The sequence below is a fragment of the Podarcis raffonei genome, chromosome 12 (assembly GCF_027172205.1).
Source record: "Podarcis raffonei isolate rPodRaf1 chromosome 12, rPodRaf1.pri, whole genome shotgun sequence".
NCBI lineage: Eukaryota > Metazoa > Chordata > Lepidosauria > Squamata > Lacertidae > Podarcis > Podarcis raffonei.
In genome coordinates, this window is record NC_070613.1 from 24,205,943 (window position 1) to 24,219,944 (window position 14,002).

General features: G+C 43.6%; 1 protein-coding gene across 1 annotated transcript in view; it reads right to left on the reverse strand.

Moving 5' to 3' along the window:
* The window catches only part of LOC128398422 (macrophage mannose receptor 1-like), a 52,663-nt gene extending 40,394 nt beyond the window's left edge, over window positions 1-12,269 (reverse strand). The window contains exons 1-6 of the mRNA XM_053359474.1: window positions 12,201-12,269; window positions 9,723-10,127; window positions 7,126-7,299; window positions 3,608-3,766; window positions 2,613-2,726; window positions 170-313 (exon numbers count right to left, since the gene is read on the reverse strand). Of these exons, the coding sequence (XP_053215449.1) occupies window positions 170-313; window positions 2,613-2,726; window positions 3,608-3,766; window positions 7,126-7,299; window positions 9,723-10,127; window positions 12,201-12,261 (1,057 nt within the window). The 5' untranslated portion in view covers window positions 12,262-12,269. The remainder of the gene's footprint in view (window positions 1-169; window positions 314-2,612; window positions 2,727-3,607; window positions 3,767-7,125; window positions 7,300-9,722; window positions 10,128-12,200) is intronic.
* Between the last annotated feature and the right edge of the window lie 1,733 nt (window positions 12,270-14,002).

The following is a 14,002-nucleotide window of genomic DNA, read 5'->3' on the forward strand; positions in this document are numbered from 1 at the left end:
TCCTCCAGCATCTGAGTCCAATAAAATGCTTCACATTGCATACACTGCTACAAATAGCAAAACCTCCATTACTAGAGAAAAGCTTTAAGAAATATTGGACACTGGCACACTCCATAACTTATGGTACAACAATATAAAGGTAAACTTCATTCCCAGTGCAGCATCCTACCTGAAGAAATAACAGAAGTATCTAATGAAGAATTTTCTCTCTTGCAAATGTACCCAATGTTATCTTGACACTTTTTATTCTGCCATTTGCCATTTTCAGACTGCATTGATCCACAGATGTTTTCTGTTTCTGGAGATGGGCTACCTTTAAGAAAGAGTGAGAAAAACTATTTTTTTGCTTTGTCCTAACATAGCAACACTGTAATTATTATTTATTTCAAGATGTTGCTTACAAGATTTTAAATACCAATACACTTTACTGATTTATTAAAGCATGTATATACAGCCCTTTTATGGAATGGGTAAGGCTTGTGTTGTTATTGTTGACATCTGTCTTGAGAGACAATAAAGTGCGCCTCTGGGGATGAACTCAAATAGCTGCCGTAACAGCACCAAAATGACCTCCTTGTGGTGCAAGCCTGGACAGTGTGTATGGAAGTCCTGGGCTACCCAGATGACAAGACCCCACTCTTGGCCTTACTGGTGTGGTTCAAAAGGAAGCAGAGAAATACGTTTGACACTAGTTTGGCTGCAGGAGTTGCTGGAAGCAGGTGTATAAAATGCCATCAGTGACGCAGCAAGCTGATCAGCTGCTTGTGGGGCAGGGCGAGCTGGAGCAGGATGCTCCGTGGGGCCTCCGAGAAGTCTGCCTGCCTCCTCCAACTCAGCCGACCAACAGCTGAGGGGGAGGTAGCGGGCGGACCATTTGGGGCAGCGCAGAGCCTGTGGGCGCCCAAGCCACCGTGTCACTCCCAGGAGAGTGTGCTGCAGGCCCCGCCATGAGTGCCGCCTAGCATTTTGTCACCCCCCTCAGTGGTGACACCCGGGGTAAACTGCCCCCCTGCCCCCCACTTCCTCTGCCCCTGGGTGCCATCCCACTGTCTTAGGGACTCCAGATTTGTGTCGGGCTTACTCCTTAGCCTTTTCTTCTCCCAAATATGTTGTTAAGTATAATTGCTTGGTTGACATTGAAATGGAAAATAACTCTGTATGTGTTTAAATGTGTGTTTCTTCTTCTGCTGGTACCTAAGACACTATTATGTCTTAATTGGATATATAGTACATTGAATGATGCCTATTGAAACCCTAAAGCAGAAAATGCTGGGATGTGTAACATTTTTTGGATATGTCCTAAAATCAGAAAATTCTGGGAAGAAGTAATAATTGGCTAAGTTTTGGAGCCTCTAATATTGTTATTTGAATATGTTAAAGTTATTGTACCAAGAGGGGAGAGGTAGTTAATGCAACATTGCTGACTGCTGCCAGAATGAACATTTGTCAACACTGGGGGGGGCGGGGGCGGAATGAGAATACCCTCCATGAGACAATGGATAACTAAACTTCAGGGCATTGGTGAGAACCAGAGAATTCCTTTGGGTAGTATCCATTCTGGATCTTATAGGCGCCAGTAAATCCCTTGAAGCATTTACCCTATTTATTTTGATTATATATTCTGTGTTTTTATATTGTGATTTTATCCTGTGAGCCACTCTGAGACCTGAAGGTATAGGGCAGAATACAATGTTTTAATAATAACAATAATAATGATGATAATAATAATACCATATGTGACTGAATACTAAATGGAGGTGGCTTTCAGTATTTATTTAGTTGTGGTTCGAGTACCCGATCCCCGCGTAGTGGAATGAAAACACGAGGACACGTGATATAAGGTTAATGGGCAAGAAAAGGCCACAACTTTATTGATTACAGCAAGTGAAAAGGTATTGGTTTAGGCATTGGATTACGTCAGCTGACTCCACCCCCTCAGAGAGGGGTGAGTCTAAAACAGGGGGGTTTATTCACCAGTAGGTGGAGCCTGTTGATGCTAATCCAACTACCGTATAAGCTCTCCCCTGATGTCACCGAGGGTCGTGCCACGGCCGCCCGCCACGCAGGCATCGGACAGAATACACGACCGCCGGATTCCTTTAACGGAATACCCAAAATTGAAGGCGCAGGTGATGGCCACACCTAGCCCTTCGACACACCACAACACATTATTCCAATGCCTAACCTACCCACCAATACCACGACACTTGTGACGATTGCTACGAGGTAGGCGAAAAAACCAAAAAGCCTAATGCCAAATGGAAAAATTCCTACCAGCCCCCCCGGACAACCAGAGCAACCAACCTAAGGTCCATAGCAAGGCCAAAAGAAAACTGAGACCCTGAGCTCTAAGGGAGTGGAGGGTGGGTGACTCGCGACGGGACGACGAAAAGTGAGGCCGGAAGGCTGGTGCCACAGCACTTTAGGCTGCTAAACACGCCCCCTCGCAGGCACCTGGTTGGGTGCCTGCCCGTGGGCGTGGGCACCAGCCAGGTGAGTGGGAGGCAGGGGGCTATCGCCCCCCTGCTTGAGGCGGAGTCCGGCTCCCGACCACAACCACTCCCCTCTCTTGCAGGAGGAGAGTCTTTGTTGGCATGCCAATGTTTACTCACCTGGAGCCCAGTTTAAATATCTGAAAGGATGATTGCCAATCCACTGCCACCCACTCTCAACATTGAAAGAGTTCAATCCAATCCAGTAGTCATTTTTCTTATCATTTATTAATCCTATTCAAGGAAAAGAATATCAGTCATACTGAATCACTGCCACAGGCACATGATGTCTGCAGCTGCTGTAGGGAGGGCTGACAGAGTGGACACAGGATACTGGTATTGGGTTGAATTAGGCCACAGAACGGCCGGAGGTGGGGGGTTACCATCCCCTCCCCTGGCTGGGCAGGAACATGGAGGCCTCCTGGGCCCAGCTGCAGTCACACTGTGTGGCAAACACCCTCCTCCGGAGCCCCAGGTAAGCAGATATTATGTAGCATGAGGTTTATAGTTAGGAAGCTGGAGGCAGGGGCCAATGAGAAAATGAAAGAAATACAGTGGAACTTTGGAAGCCAAACACCTTGCAACTCGAACATCCCTGTCCCAAACGATCGAAAACCGGAAGTGAATGTTCCGGTTTTTGAACGATTTTCGGAAGCCGAACTTCCAGCATGGCTTCAGTGGCTTCTGAGTGGCTGCAGGAAGCTCCTGCAGCCAATTGGAAGCTGTGCCTTGGTTCTCAAACTCGAATAGACTCCTGGAACACATTCCGTTCAAGAACCAAGGTATGACCATACTCATTTTTATGCTTCTAGGGCAGAAATTAGATGGAACATTTTGTCCAGTATGCAGGTACAATGCTTCATCATCTTCAACCAACACAATCCTATATGCAGTTCCTCATACAGTTGTTAAAGACACAGAAGAACTACCAGATCCTTTGGTAACCTGAGATAACGGATAACCTGTATGGGGATTGTTCGAAACTTCTCTGGGGTGAGGTTACTTCTTATATAATGTTTATGAAGTTGCTGTCTATAGCTGAGATGGTATTGACTAATTAGCAGATTATCACAGGACACCAATTGCTTCTTCAGGTATGCCTTGTTATGTCCTACCTGTCAGGTATGCTTGTTCTTGTAAATCGGTGATGCTCAATAATTCTGCATTCTGTTGCTGGCAACTTTTGCTTGCTTGGTACCATGTTAGAGCTGAGTAGGAATTGATCTGATACAGATCCCCTGTCCAATGGTTTCTGGTCCAGAAAAATTCATCATCTGTAAGCGTTGTTAACATTAACATCAAATTATAAAATTACCAATGGTGAAGCTAAATCTACAAGTGAGATACATTTGATGACTTAACATTCCACTTATCAAAAGAATACCTCAAACATTATGGAGAAACATAGAAGCTTATGTGATACTTGGGCAGCATCACTGGACCTCACTCCATAATCAGAGGGCTTCTCAAGCCCCATATTCATGCATTCAGTGTCGATATCTGCAAGGGAGAAACATGGATACCTGCCCCCAGGTCCTGGAACTGTGTCTGCAATCAGGCCATCACAGCATACAAATTTAATAAATAAAAACAATAATAAATAACGTGTGGCCTGTACTACCCCAGCAGTGGTGTTCCTTGGGGTCTCAAATTTCAATGGCACCCTAGGCAATGCCAAAATTCTACCTCACCTCCTCCTTTCATGATCCATTCTAAATAATCATGTGGCATCCCTGGCAGAGCTCCTGAGGGTGTGCACCCAGTGTGACTGAACCTGTAGAGCTTCCGTAAATTCACCTTTGACCCCAGAGCTCCCCTCACCTCACTTTTGCTTTGTCACACCCCACTCCATAAAAACACAAATCATCACTGGACAGACTCCAAAATGAGAGCCAGAGCCAAGCACAAACATTCACCTTTAACATACCATTACACACGTTCCCCAAATAAGGAGGAATATATTTAATTTTAGGAGCTCCACTCATTCAAATTCCTTCTCTGCTTTGGGCTTCTTACCACAAGGAAAGAACCTGCATGCTTTGTACAATATCTGAACCCCATTCCCTCTCAGCTACTCCCCACTGAACTGCTGGTGGTTGGTAGGGGACCAGGGGACCAGATGAAATCTAGCTGCACCCTGGATTTGGCACCCTACTTCGGCTGTAGACTTTGATTTTGAAGTGAACTACATGCTTATCCCTCTCACTTTCTAATGAAGAAGTACAGGCTTCATACTGTAGGAGGCCCTGACATTATTGATATCCATTTTGTTCTGATCCACAAGGGAAAGTCCTGTCACCCCACATTTTCTGCTTAAGTTACACAATCTATAAAACAGAGAAAATAATGACTGCTTCCCTTTTCTCTTTGTAGGAGAAGCATCCCTCTAAACAGCTCATTTATGATGGCAAACTGAAAGCCTCCTATCTTATACCATCCATTGAATTTTTTTTTAGATATATATAAAAGTGCAGATTATAAATACAGTGGTACCTCTGGTTACATACGCTTCAGGTTACATACGCTTCAGGCTACAGACTCCGCTAACCCAGAAATATTACCTCGGGTTAAGAACTTTGCTTCAGGATGAGAACAGAAATTGTGCGGTGGCAGCGTAGTGGCAGCGGCAGGCCCCATTAGCTAAAGTGGTGCTTCAGGTTAAGAACAGTTTCAGGTTAAGAACGGACCTCCGGAACGTACTTAACCCGAGGTACCACTGTAAATGAATTTTATTTGAATGAATGGGTTTAACTTTACTGGACAATATCCACAGTCCCTTTATCCACATCTGCCCATTTGGCTTACCTCTTCTCAAAATTAAAGCTAGGAGTCTGGCCTCCCTTCTTCCCCAAATCTGACCCCTTCGACCCATGTGTCAAAACCCTTGCAGTCATCCCAGAAAAACAATGCAAATAAAGTAAATGCGCTGGTAAACTGCAAGTCCCACTTCAGAGCTATGCAAAGAGATAAACTTCTATATGCAACTGCATCCTGAAAATTGTCAGTATATGAGTGAAAAAATCCATAGATGCATGTTTACAAGAAACAGAAGTCTGCCAATACATTTTGCCCTCTGCTTTGTTCTTGCAGCAGGGGAAAGATGTGCAGTTACACACTTTACACCAGAGCTTTCCAAACTGTATGTCACAACACATTAGTGTGTCAGTAGGCGTATCAAGCAAATGCTCCAGGGGCTGGAAATGGCTTACTGCATTTATGCAAATCTAATGCGCCACCAAATCTAATGCACGCCTCAATTTTCAAAACCTTGAAACCAAAAAAGTATTTGCTGGAGAATGTAAATGCACCATTAAATCTAATGCACACCCTATTTTTTGCAACATAATTTGGCCAAAAAAGATGCACATTCCATTTGAGTAAATACGGTAGTTTAACTTCTGGTTACTAAACTAAATTACTGTGCCATGAAAGGATGCATGTCTAAAAAGTGTGTCACCAACATTAGAAGTTTGGAAAGCTCTGCTTTACACCATACCAAACCCCTTTCCCCCTCAGCTGCTCCCCACTGAATGTTGGGAGGGGACCAGATGAAATCTGTCTTCATCCTGCATCCAGCAGCTCCTGTCACGAGGGAGCCGGCACACAGCTCATGGAGATAACTGCTGAGTAAATCCATATATGCAGAGACAGTGGCTTTTCAGTCCTTTTATTAGTATCAAACAGAATACATGGAGGCTGTGGAATGTACTCCCTTAAGCTTGAGCTGTTGCCCAGTGTGCCTGCCCCTCTCCCTTGGTGCTGATTTCCTACATCCCAGACTCCTCCTGGCTGGCATGGGAATCTTTCTGTCTCTGCTTGGCTTTCTGCTCTGAGACACGAAGGGAGCGACATGTTCTAGGATAAGAAGGGAGCTCTACCAGGCTTTCAAGTGCCATGATGTCATTTGCATGCTGTACTGTTTCTATCACACCTGACTCCTCTCTCTGTTCAGGATTAGGGTACCTGCTAGCTTGCTCCTGTTCCCCACCCTCCATTATTTCCCAGCTCTTTGCTTCCTCTTCTGGGGTGTGTCCTGTCTCAAACCATCATGACCCTGGGTCCATACTATCTTCATCTGCCTCCTGCCTGGAAGCCTGCTGGGGCGGAGGTCTCCCCCACTCCTCTTCATCTGATTAGTTCCTGACAGCTTCCCACCTCTGGTCTAGACTTTGATTCTGGCCTGAACTGTGCTGCATACTTATAACCATCACTTTCAAATGAAAAATGGCAGGCCTGATCCTGTAGGGTAGCCTGACATTACTGACAATTCATTTTGTTCTGACTCACAGGGGAGAGGTCCCCACCCTCCATTTTCTTCTTAAATTGCACAATCTGTACAACAGAGGCAACAGAGACAGCTTCTCTTTTCTCTTTGTAGGTGAACCATTCCTCTAAGCATCAAATATATGATGGCAAAGTAAAGGTTTAAACAAAACTTTTTAAATTGTTTACCTGCTAGATAATTATTACGGTCGGAGACCAGCTTATAAAACATACTTGGGGGTACAATCCCAGAAGGAAAACAAACATTTAAAACAATTTACAACAATAAATTTTAAATGTATAAATGCAATAAGCATATAGACACTTAAAACTTTAAGATAAGCTACCACAGAGAGATGAAATTGTTTACCTTTTATTGGACAATATCCAGTTAAAGAGTCTCTGTCCACATCTTCAGTTGTTCCACACCAAAGTTGTCCATGATTATCATCATCTCTTATGCATTGAGCATACCATTTGTTCTGAAACTTGAATGGAAACCTACATGGGGCTCCCAAGGCATTGCCTTCTATAGTATACAGAGCTAAACGCAAATTGAACAGACTGTGTTATGCCGGACTGCTTTCAAACAGTTATAAGAATTAGCTAAAGCAGAAGAAATGAATACAAAACTCTCAATATAGAGCACCATATACATACGCAGATGCACACATACACTTTTTTTGCAGTGTTCACATCCCTCAGTGTTGAACATCCATTCTATTGCATCAATGCATACACGAAAACTTCCCTTTAATTGAAGTAAATAAGCAGTCCTTGGTGTGTCCAGGGAGGGTTGGAAAAGACACCTGGTTGAAACCACTACCAGTCAGTGCTGACAATAAGAGGTAGACGAACCAACATTCTGTCTTCTGACAAGGCATCTTGCTATCTTTCCAAGTCCTTCTGAAGTAGGCTGCATGGTATACACACTCAAACACTAGTGCCCATAATGGAATGCCTATTCCAGAGTCGGGTGGCCAAATAAACAGCCCATCCAGTTTGGGTTGACCTGAGCCCTTGTTACAACACAAAGGCGGTGAAAGCATTGCCTTCTAAGGCAAACAGAGCTAAAGGGAAATGGAACACATACTGTTCAGTGATAGTTCTATCTATCCTGGAATGGATTTTCAGTTTCATTTGCAACTGAAAAACTTCACTTGAACATTTTGCTATGGAAGAAGGCACATGTGTGTTTTGTGACAGGAGTGAAGCAGCACCTGGAAGTGGCGAATGTTTCAGTGCAGCATCTTCAGTGAGAGAAAGGGAAATCACACGTTCCCAGCACCCTTAACAAACCACAGTTTGCAGGATTCCTTGCGGAGATGTGCTTTGAATATATGGTTTGCACATAAGCCTTAATGTTTGCTCTGCAGTTTCTCTCAGCTGCTAGAGTTCAACATTTTTAGCTTTTGCCCTGTTCTTGTGATATAGCTGGAGTTTGGACTGATTTGTACCAGGGGGTATATACGAGGAACACATCCACACTTGAATTGAACAATGTAATTGTTTATGTCCTGCTCATTTACTACTGGACTCCACCCCTTGCTAATAAGACTGAACCCTGGAGTATGTTCTCTGCCCCTTTACTGCTGGCTTCTGACAGCAGACTCCATCATTGTCACTCCTGATATTTCCCCTTGATATTTTCCCTAGTTAGCTTTTACACATTGACTAGGGATGGAAGAATTTGTCAGTTTTGTTTCTCTCAGTTTCTTTTTTTTTTCAAATGTAAATTCAGTTCTCCACATTTCTGCAGGAATTTGTACTTTAAAAAATCCTCATGATTTATTCAGCATTTTAGTGTGAATATCTCATATGGAGCACATTTTATATGTAGATTTGACTAATGTGTATATTTCTGCAAGCAACTTCCCCCAAAATATTTTTTTGCAAATATGTTTATTTTTTGTGCACACTTTCCCCTAATAGATACCTTATTGTAAGCAATGCTTGGTTGCAGAACTACATTGCAAAATTCAGGCAACTGTGAATTTTGAAGGGAAACTCTGTTTTAGTTCTCCTAAAGTTTTCAAAAGTGCAAATGTGATAAATTCAGCTTTAAATGCAAGCTGAATAGAATTTAATCCCGACCCCCACCCTTGAACTACCAGGTCTACAGCTGAGACTTGGACTGGTAGCAGCATTTTGTCTTTCAAGTGTTGGAATCTCCAACAACAACAACAACAACAACATCCAGTTCTATTGTGACATGAAAGTAACGGGAGTTTTCATAGTACTTGGATTTGGCTGGAATTACATTATCACTACTTTGTTAAAAAAAAGAAGTAATGTGCTGAGTGCTCATTACAAAAAGGGTCCCTTCGTGGGACTAATGTGTGTGTGTGGATGTGTGTTAGGGAGATAGAGGACAGACAGTCAGAGAGATGGAGAGGCCAGGTGACATATTTGTCTTTACCATGGCAGAAGCCAGAGGTGGATTTAGGGCTGCGCGAGCAGGGCACAAACACTGGGCGCTGAGCTGAGAGGGTGCTGTCTCAGAGCCCAGAAACAAGATACTGGGCTTTGGGAATGAGGCGCAAGGCCCTGACAGGGTCGTAGAGTCCTTCTGTCTCCTTACCAAATCCTAGTTAGCACTTCCCATCTTTGGGAAGGCGATAGGAGGCCTACAGGCCCCTGCCCAAGCCCTCATGCCTCCTTCCCAAAGCCAAGAGCCTCCTTACCTGTCTTTGAGAAGGCAGAACGAGGGCTGGGTGGGGGTGCCAAATTTTGACCTCACACGAAGTGCCACATTACCCAAGTCTGTCACTGTAGAAGCAGACTGTTTAAAACAGCCTCTGCTGCCCCTTTACTGTGGTCCAAGTTTGGTTTTTCTACTGATATATTTTGAAGTTACATGATTACCATCGTGCCTATTTCACTCCCTGATGCAGGGGATTCATCATGCTTGAAGCAAATACACAAGCTGGTCATTTTAAAAAAGAGAACATATTATCTGAACTTTACCTTCATAGTGTTTAGAACACAATTTGTCTTCAGTTCCATAGATCTTCCAGGTATTCTCGCTGGTGGCTTTATTAGACAGCATAACACGATCTTTTCGACCACCCTCAGGAGTTACAAACAAATCTTGGTGTTCAAGTCCAAGGAACTTTGTATCATTTGTGCATTCCCATTTCTGAAGTTCAATGGTCTCATTACAGGAGGAGAGTGTGACCCGGGCCTGGTCTGACTTGGAAGGCACTGCCAGGCATAACTTTGTCGCCATGTTCAAAATATGGCCATCGGAAACCCACCTAAAATTTTGCCGTTTATTACTCATATCACAGTAGTCCAGGATGATGGAACGAGTGTTCCAAGACTGTATGCAAAGCTTGAGGTTTTCATTATATATCAGAAAGCTGTCACTCTCTGTAAAATTAAGAGAGGAAAAATAATAGGAAGGAACTTTGTGAGAAAGTTGCACATAGCTCTTGTAGTGGATCCCACTTCTAGCACCAATTATGTGGTGGATCCTACTGCTGTACACCAATTGTGGTAGCTCCCACCTATAAAGGTAAAGGTAAAGGTACCCCTGCCCGTACGGGCCAGTCTTGACAGACTCTGGGGTTGTGCGCCCATCTCACTCAAGAGGCCGGGGGCCAGCGCTGTCCGGAGACACTTCCGGGTCACGTGGCCAGCGTGACAAAGCTGCATCTGGCGAGCCAGCGCAGCACACGGAAACGCCGTTTACCTTCCCGCTGGTAAGCGGTCCCTATTTATCTACTTGCACCCGGGGGTGCTTTCGAACTGCTAGGTTGGCAGGCACTGGGACCGAGCAGCGGGAGCGCACCCCGCCACGGGGATTCGAACCGCCGACCTTTCGATCTGCAAGCCCTAGGTGCTGAGGCTTTTACCCACAGCGCCACCCGTGTCCCTGCTCCCACCTATGGACACACACTATAATCACAACAGGTTAACTTTGGGTTCTTGTGTGAGGGAAAACTTTGATACTTGGAGACCCAGGCAGAAGTTGAACAGATAAGATTTATTTTATAGAACAAAGTTAATAAAACAAAGGATGTGTCAGGAAATAATGTACTTTCAAGAAGCAGTTAACTTATTTAATATTTACATTAAATCTAATAGATTCCATTACAGGCCTCCAATCAAGGTAGTAAACACACAGCTTCTTTTAAGCTTTAGTTGCTTATGTTCAGTTATGTTACTTCAGTTCCTGAAACTTAATTACTTTGGTGTTACATACACAGCTTCCTCCACAGCTTAATTCTTTGGTTCCTAACCAAGGTGGTACTTTTTGTCAGTTACCCTACCTTTTTACAATCACACTCCTGAGGTATTCCAAGTAACAGACCCAAGGGACCACCTCACCCCTCTTAACTGGTTTGGGAGTCTTCTCTTTCTAGAGGAGCTCTCCCCTCCTGACTGGAATGAGACCTAAGTAAACTGTAACCTCACAACTTCTACTTCTCCTGGGTCAAACTCAGCCTCCCATTTAACTCCTGGCTGAATACTCTCCCTAGGCACTGCATACAGTCTTTTAATCTAAGCTAAGAGTCTCCTTTCTCTAGCTGTAGATACTTTCCTCAGAGTGGACACAAACAGACCAGAAACAACTCTCCCTTTTGCTTTCTCTTAAACTTCCTCAGAAATGGTTCCTTTTATTCTCCCTCCCAAAATACTGTTCCACCTACCTCTGGCCAGCTGTCTTGACATTTTTATAGCCGTGATATGACCTAGCCAGCCAAGGCTTGTGAGCTTCAACTTTAATAGTTCTTTGTTTATTGTTTTTAACAAAGCTTCATAATTTCCTTGATTTAATTGAGATCAACTGTTAAGATTATCCCAAGGTATTTAAACCTCACATGGGCTATCTTTATCTTTGACATTTCTGTCAGCCGCTTTTGAAGTGTCACCATCAAATTAATTGGTAGTATTTTTTATTTTGCATGATTAATTTGCAATTAAATCTTGATGGAAGATTTCTAAGTGTTCTTTCAAAGACTGAAGCACAACAATTGAATCTTGCGCCATTATCAATGTATCATCAGCAAACACTGTCATTTAATGAAGATGCTGAGTATTTTTCATGAATAATATTGTTAACGTGTTATTGTTTAAAAATTTCTTAGATTTAGCATTTTTTTCTGTATTGTGCAAAAATAAGCAACAGGGATATGACTGACTTCTGTATAGGAAAAAAGCAAAGGATTTCTTGAAGCAATAGAACACAATTTAAAAACATGTTTTCAAAATTGTGTTAGCAGTTAATTTATTGTAACCCACACCTGTTTTCTTTGTTGTGAGCAACTTAAATGTTAAATTAGTTATCATTCAATCTAACATGTCATGGATTTAACTTCCAAGCTGTACAACTTTAACTTCCAGAAGATTATTTAAATTTAACCAAATAAAAGTACCTGAAATATGCACCTCAACTTATTGCTGAGGTAACAACGGTGATGGAAGTGAAGAAGAGCTTACCTGATACCTGAAAAGCTGGTTGAATGAGGATCAAGAGATTTAGGAACAAAAGGAAAGACATTGGCCACAACCAAACTTGCCACACCGCTCCCGTGGAAATAAAAGAAATCAGAGTTTGCTGCTTTTTAAGAACTCCTTCATAAATGAGTCAGGCAGAATGATATTTTCACTTCTGTCTTTGGCATTATGAAACACTTGTAGCACACTCACAGATTTTTTGCTAAACTTTTAATCAGCTTCCTTCAGAGAAAGAAAACTATTTCTGCTGAAAATCTTTGGGTTATTTAGATTTATTTCCCATCACACAGGCTGGTTCAACTCACCAAACCAACAAACAGTACACAGTGCTACGGAAGGAAGTAACTAAAAGATTCTCATTGACAACTAAGCTACTGCTAAGCCATGACTTGAAGATTAAGTCCCAGATCAAACCGATAAGGAATCTATGTGGCTAAAGTCAGTGAGATGAGCTGCTCAGAACAAAGAGCTGACTGGAACTGTGTCCTAATAGTGGGACCACAGACAGCATGGAGGCTGAGTGTGTTAAGACTCAAACTGCATCCTTGGCCCACAAAGTTTACTCTGCAAGGTTTGCTGAGGGATTTCAGGAGAGTGAAAACTCTTGTTTGAAACTCCTGCCCTTTTCTTGGCACCCTATAGATACTTGAAGAGTGTGCAGATACAGTCTGTGACTAAGAGCCATCTATGTACAGTGGTACCTCAGGTTAAGTACTTAATTCGTTCTGGAGGTCCATTCTTAACCTGAAACTGTTCTTAACCTGAAGCACTACTTTAGCTAATGGGGCCTCCTGCTGCTGCCGCACCGCCAGAGCCCGATTTCTGTTCTTATCCTGAAGCAAAGTTCTTAACCTGAAACACTATTTCTGGATTAGCGGAGTCTGTAACCTGAAGCGTATGTAACCTGAGGTACCACTGTAGCTCCTTCTTGTAATAACCTAGGTCCAGTGGTGTAGTGTGGGGAGGGCAGAGAGGCGTTGTGTGTGTGTGGTTTTTTTAGGGGCACAACCAGGCACACCCAGGATTGGCTCCCTCATTGAGGCCAGAGTTGCTGTGCCCGGGTTGGGCCTTTGGCGCCTGGCTCCAACAAGTGAAGGAACTGCAGAGGCAGCTTCCTTGCATGATAGCCCAACTGCGGCAGCTGGCCACAGCTCCACTCCCAGGCTCCAATGCAAGAGTGCACCCCATGCACCACTTTCCGAGGCTGGGATAGGACAGTCAGAGCCCAGCTGTACAGGGCTACCAGGGCAGCATGTGTGCGCCCTTGAAGCAATGCACTTGCCCCAGGCAACAGTACCATATGCTCTACCACTGTCTAGTTCTTTAAGAATGCACTGGATGATATTCGAAGCCCCCAACCCTTAAGAGAGCTGGAACACACACACACACACACACACACACACACACACACACACCATTTATAGTCTCTGCAGGCTTTAGTCTTTTCTGAAATCTTGAAAGTTTCAGAGCTGATTTTCAGAAGGGTGAATTTAGTGGATGAAGTCAGTCCCAGCAATAATCACTGCAGGTTCTGGGGAGCATGAAAGCAAAAGTATATACAACCCACCCACACGACTTACCAGGCAAAGGAAAAGAATAATTGGTATGTAACCTGCTGCTGCGTATCACTTAAACAAGGATATGTGGGAAATTCAGCCTCATATAAACAGCATGCGTAGCATGAGGGAGTTAAAACCATAGAGAAAGCTATTTTTGCTAGACTTGACTGGGTCATACCCCCTCACCTTGGGATGAAGGAGGTGAAGTTTCTTTGTTTGCCCCTC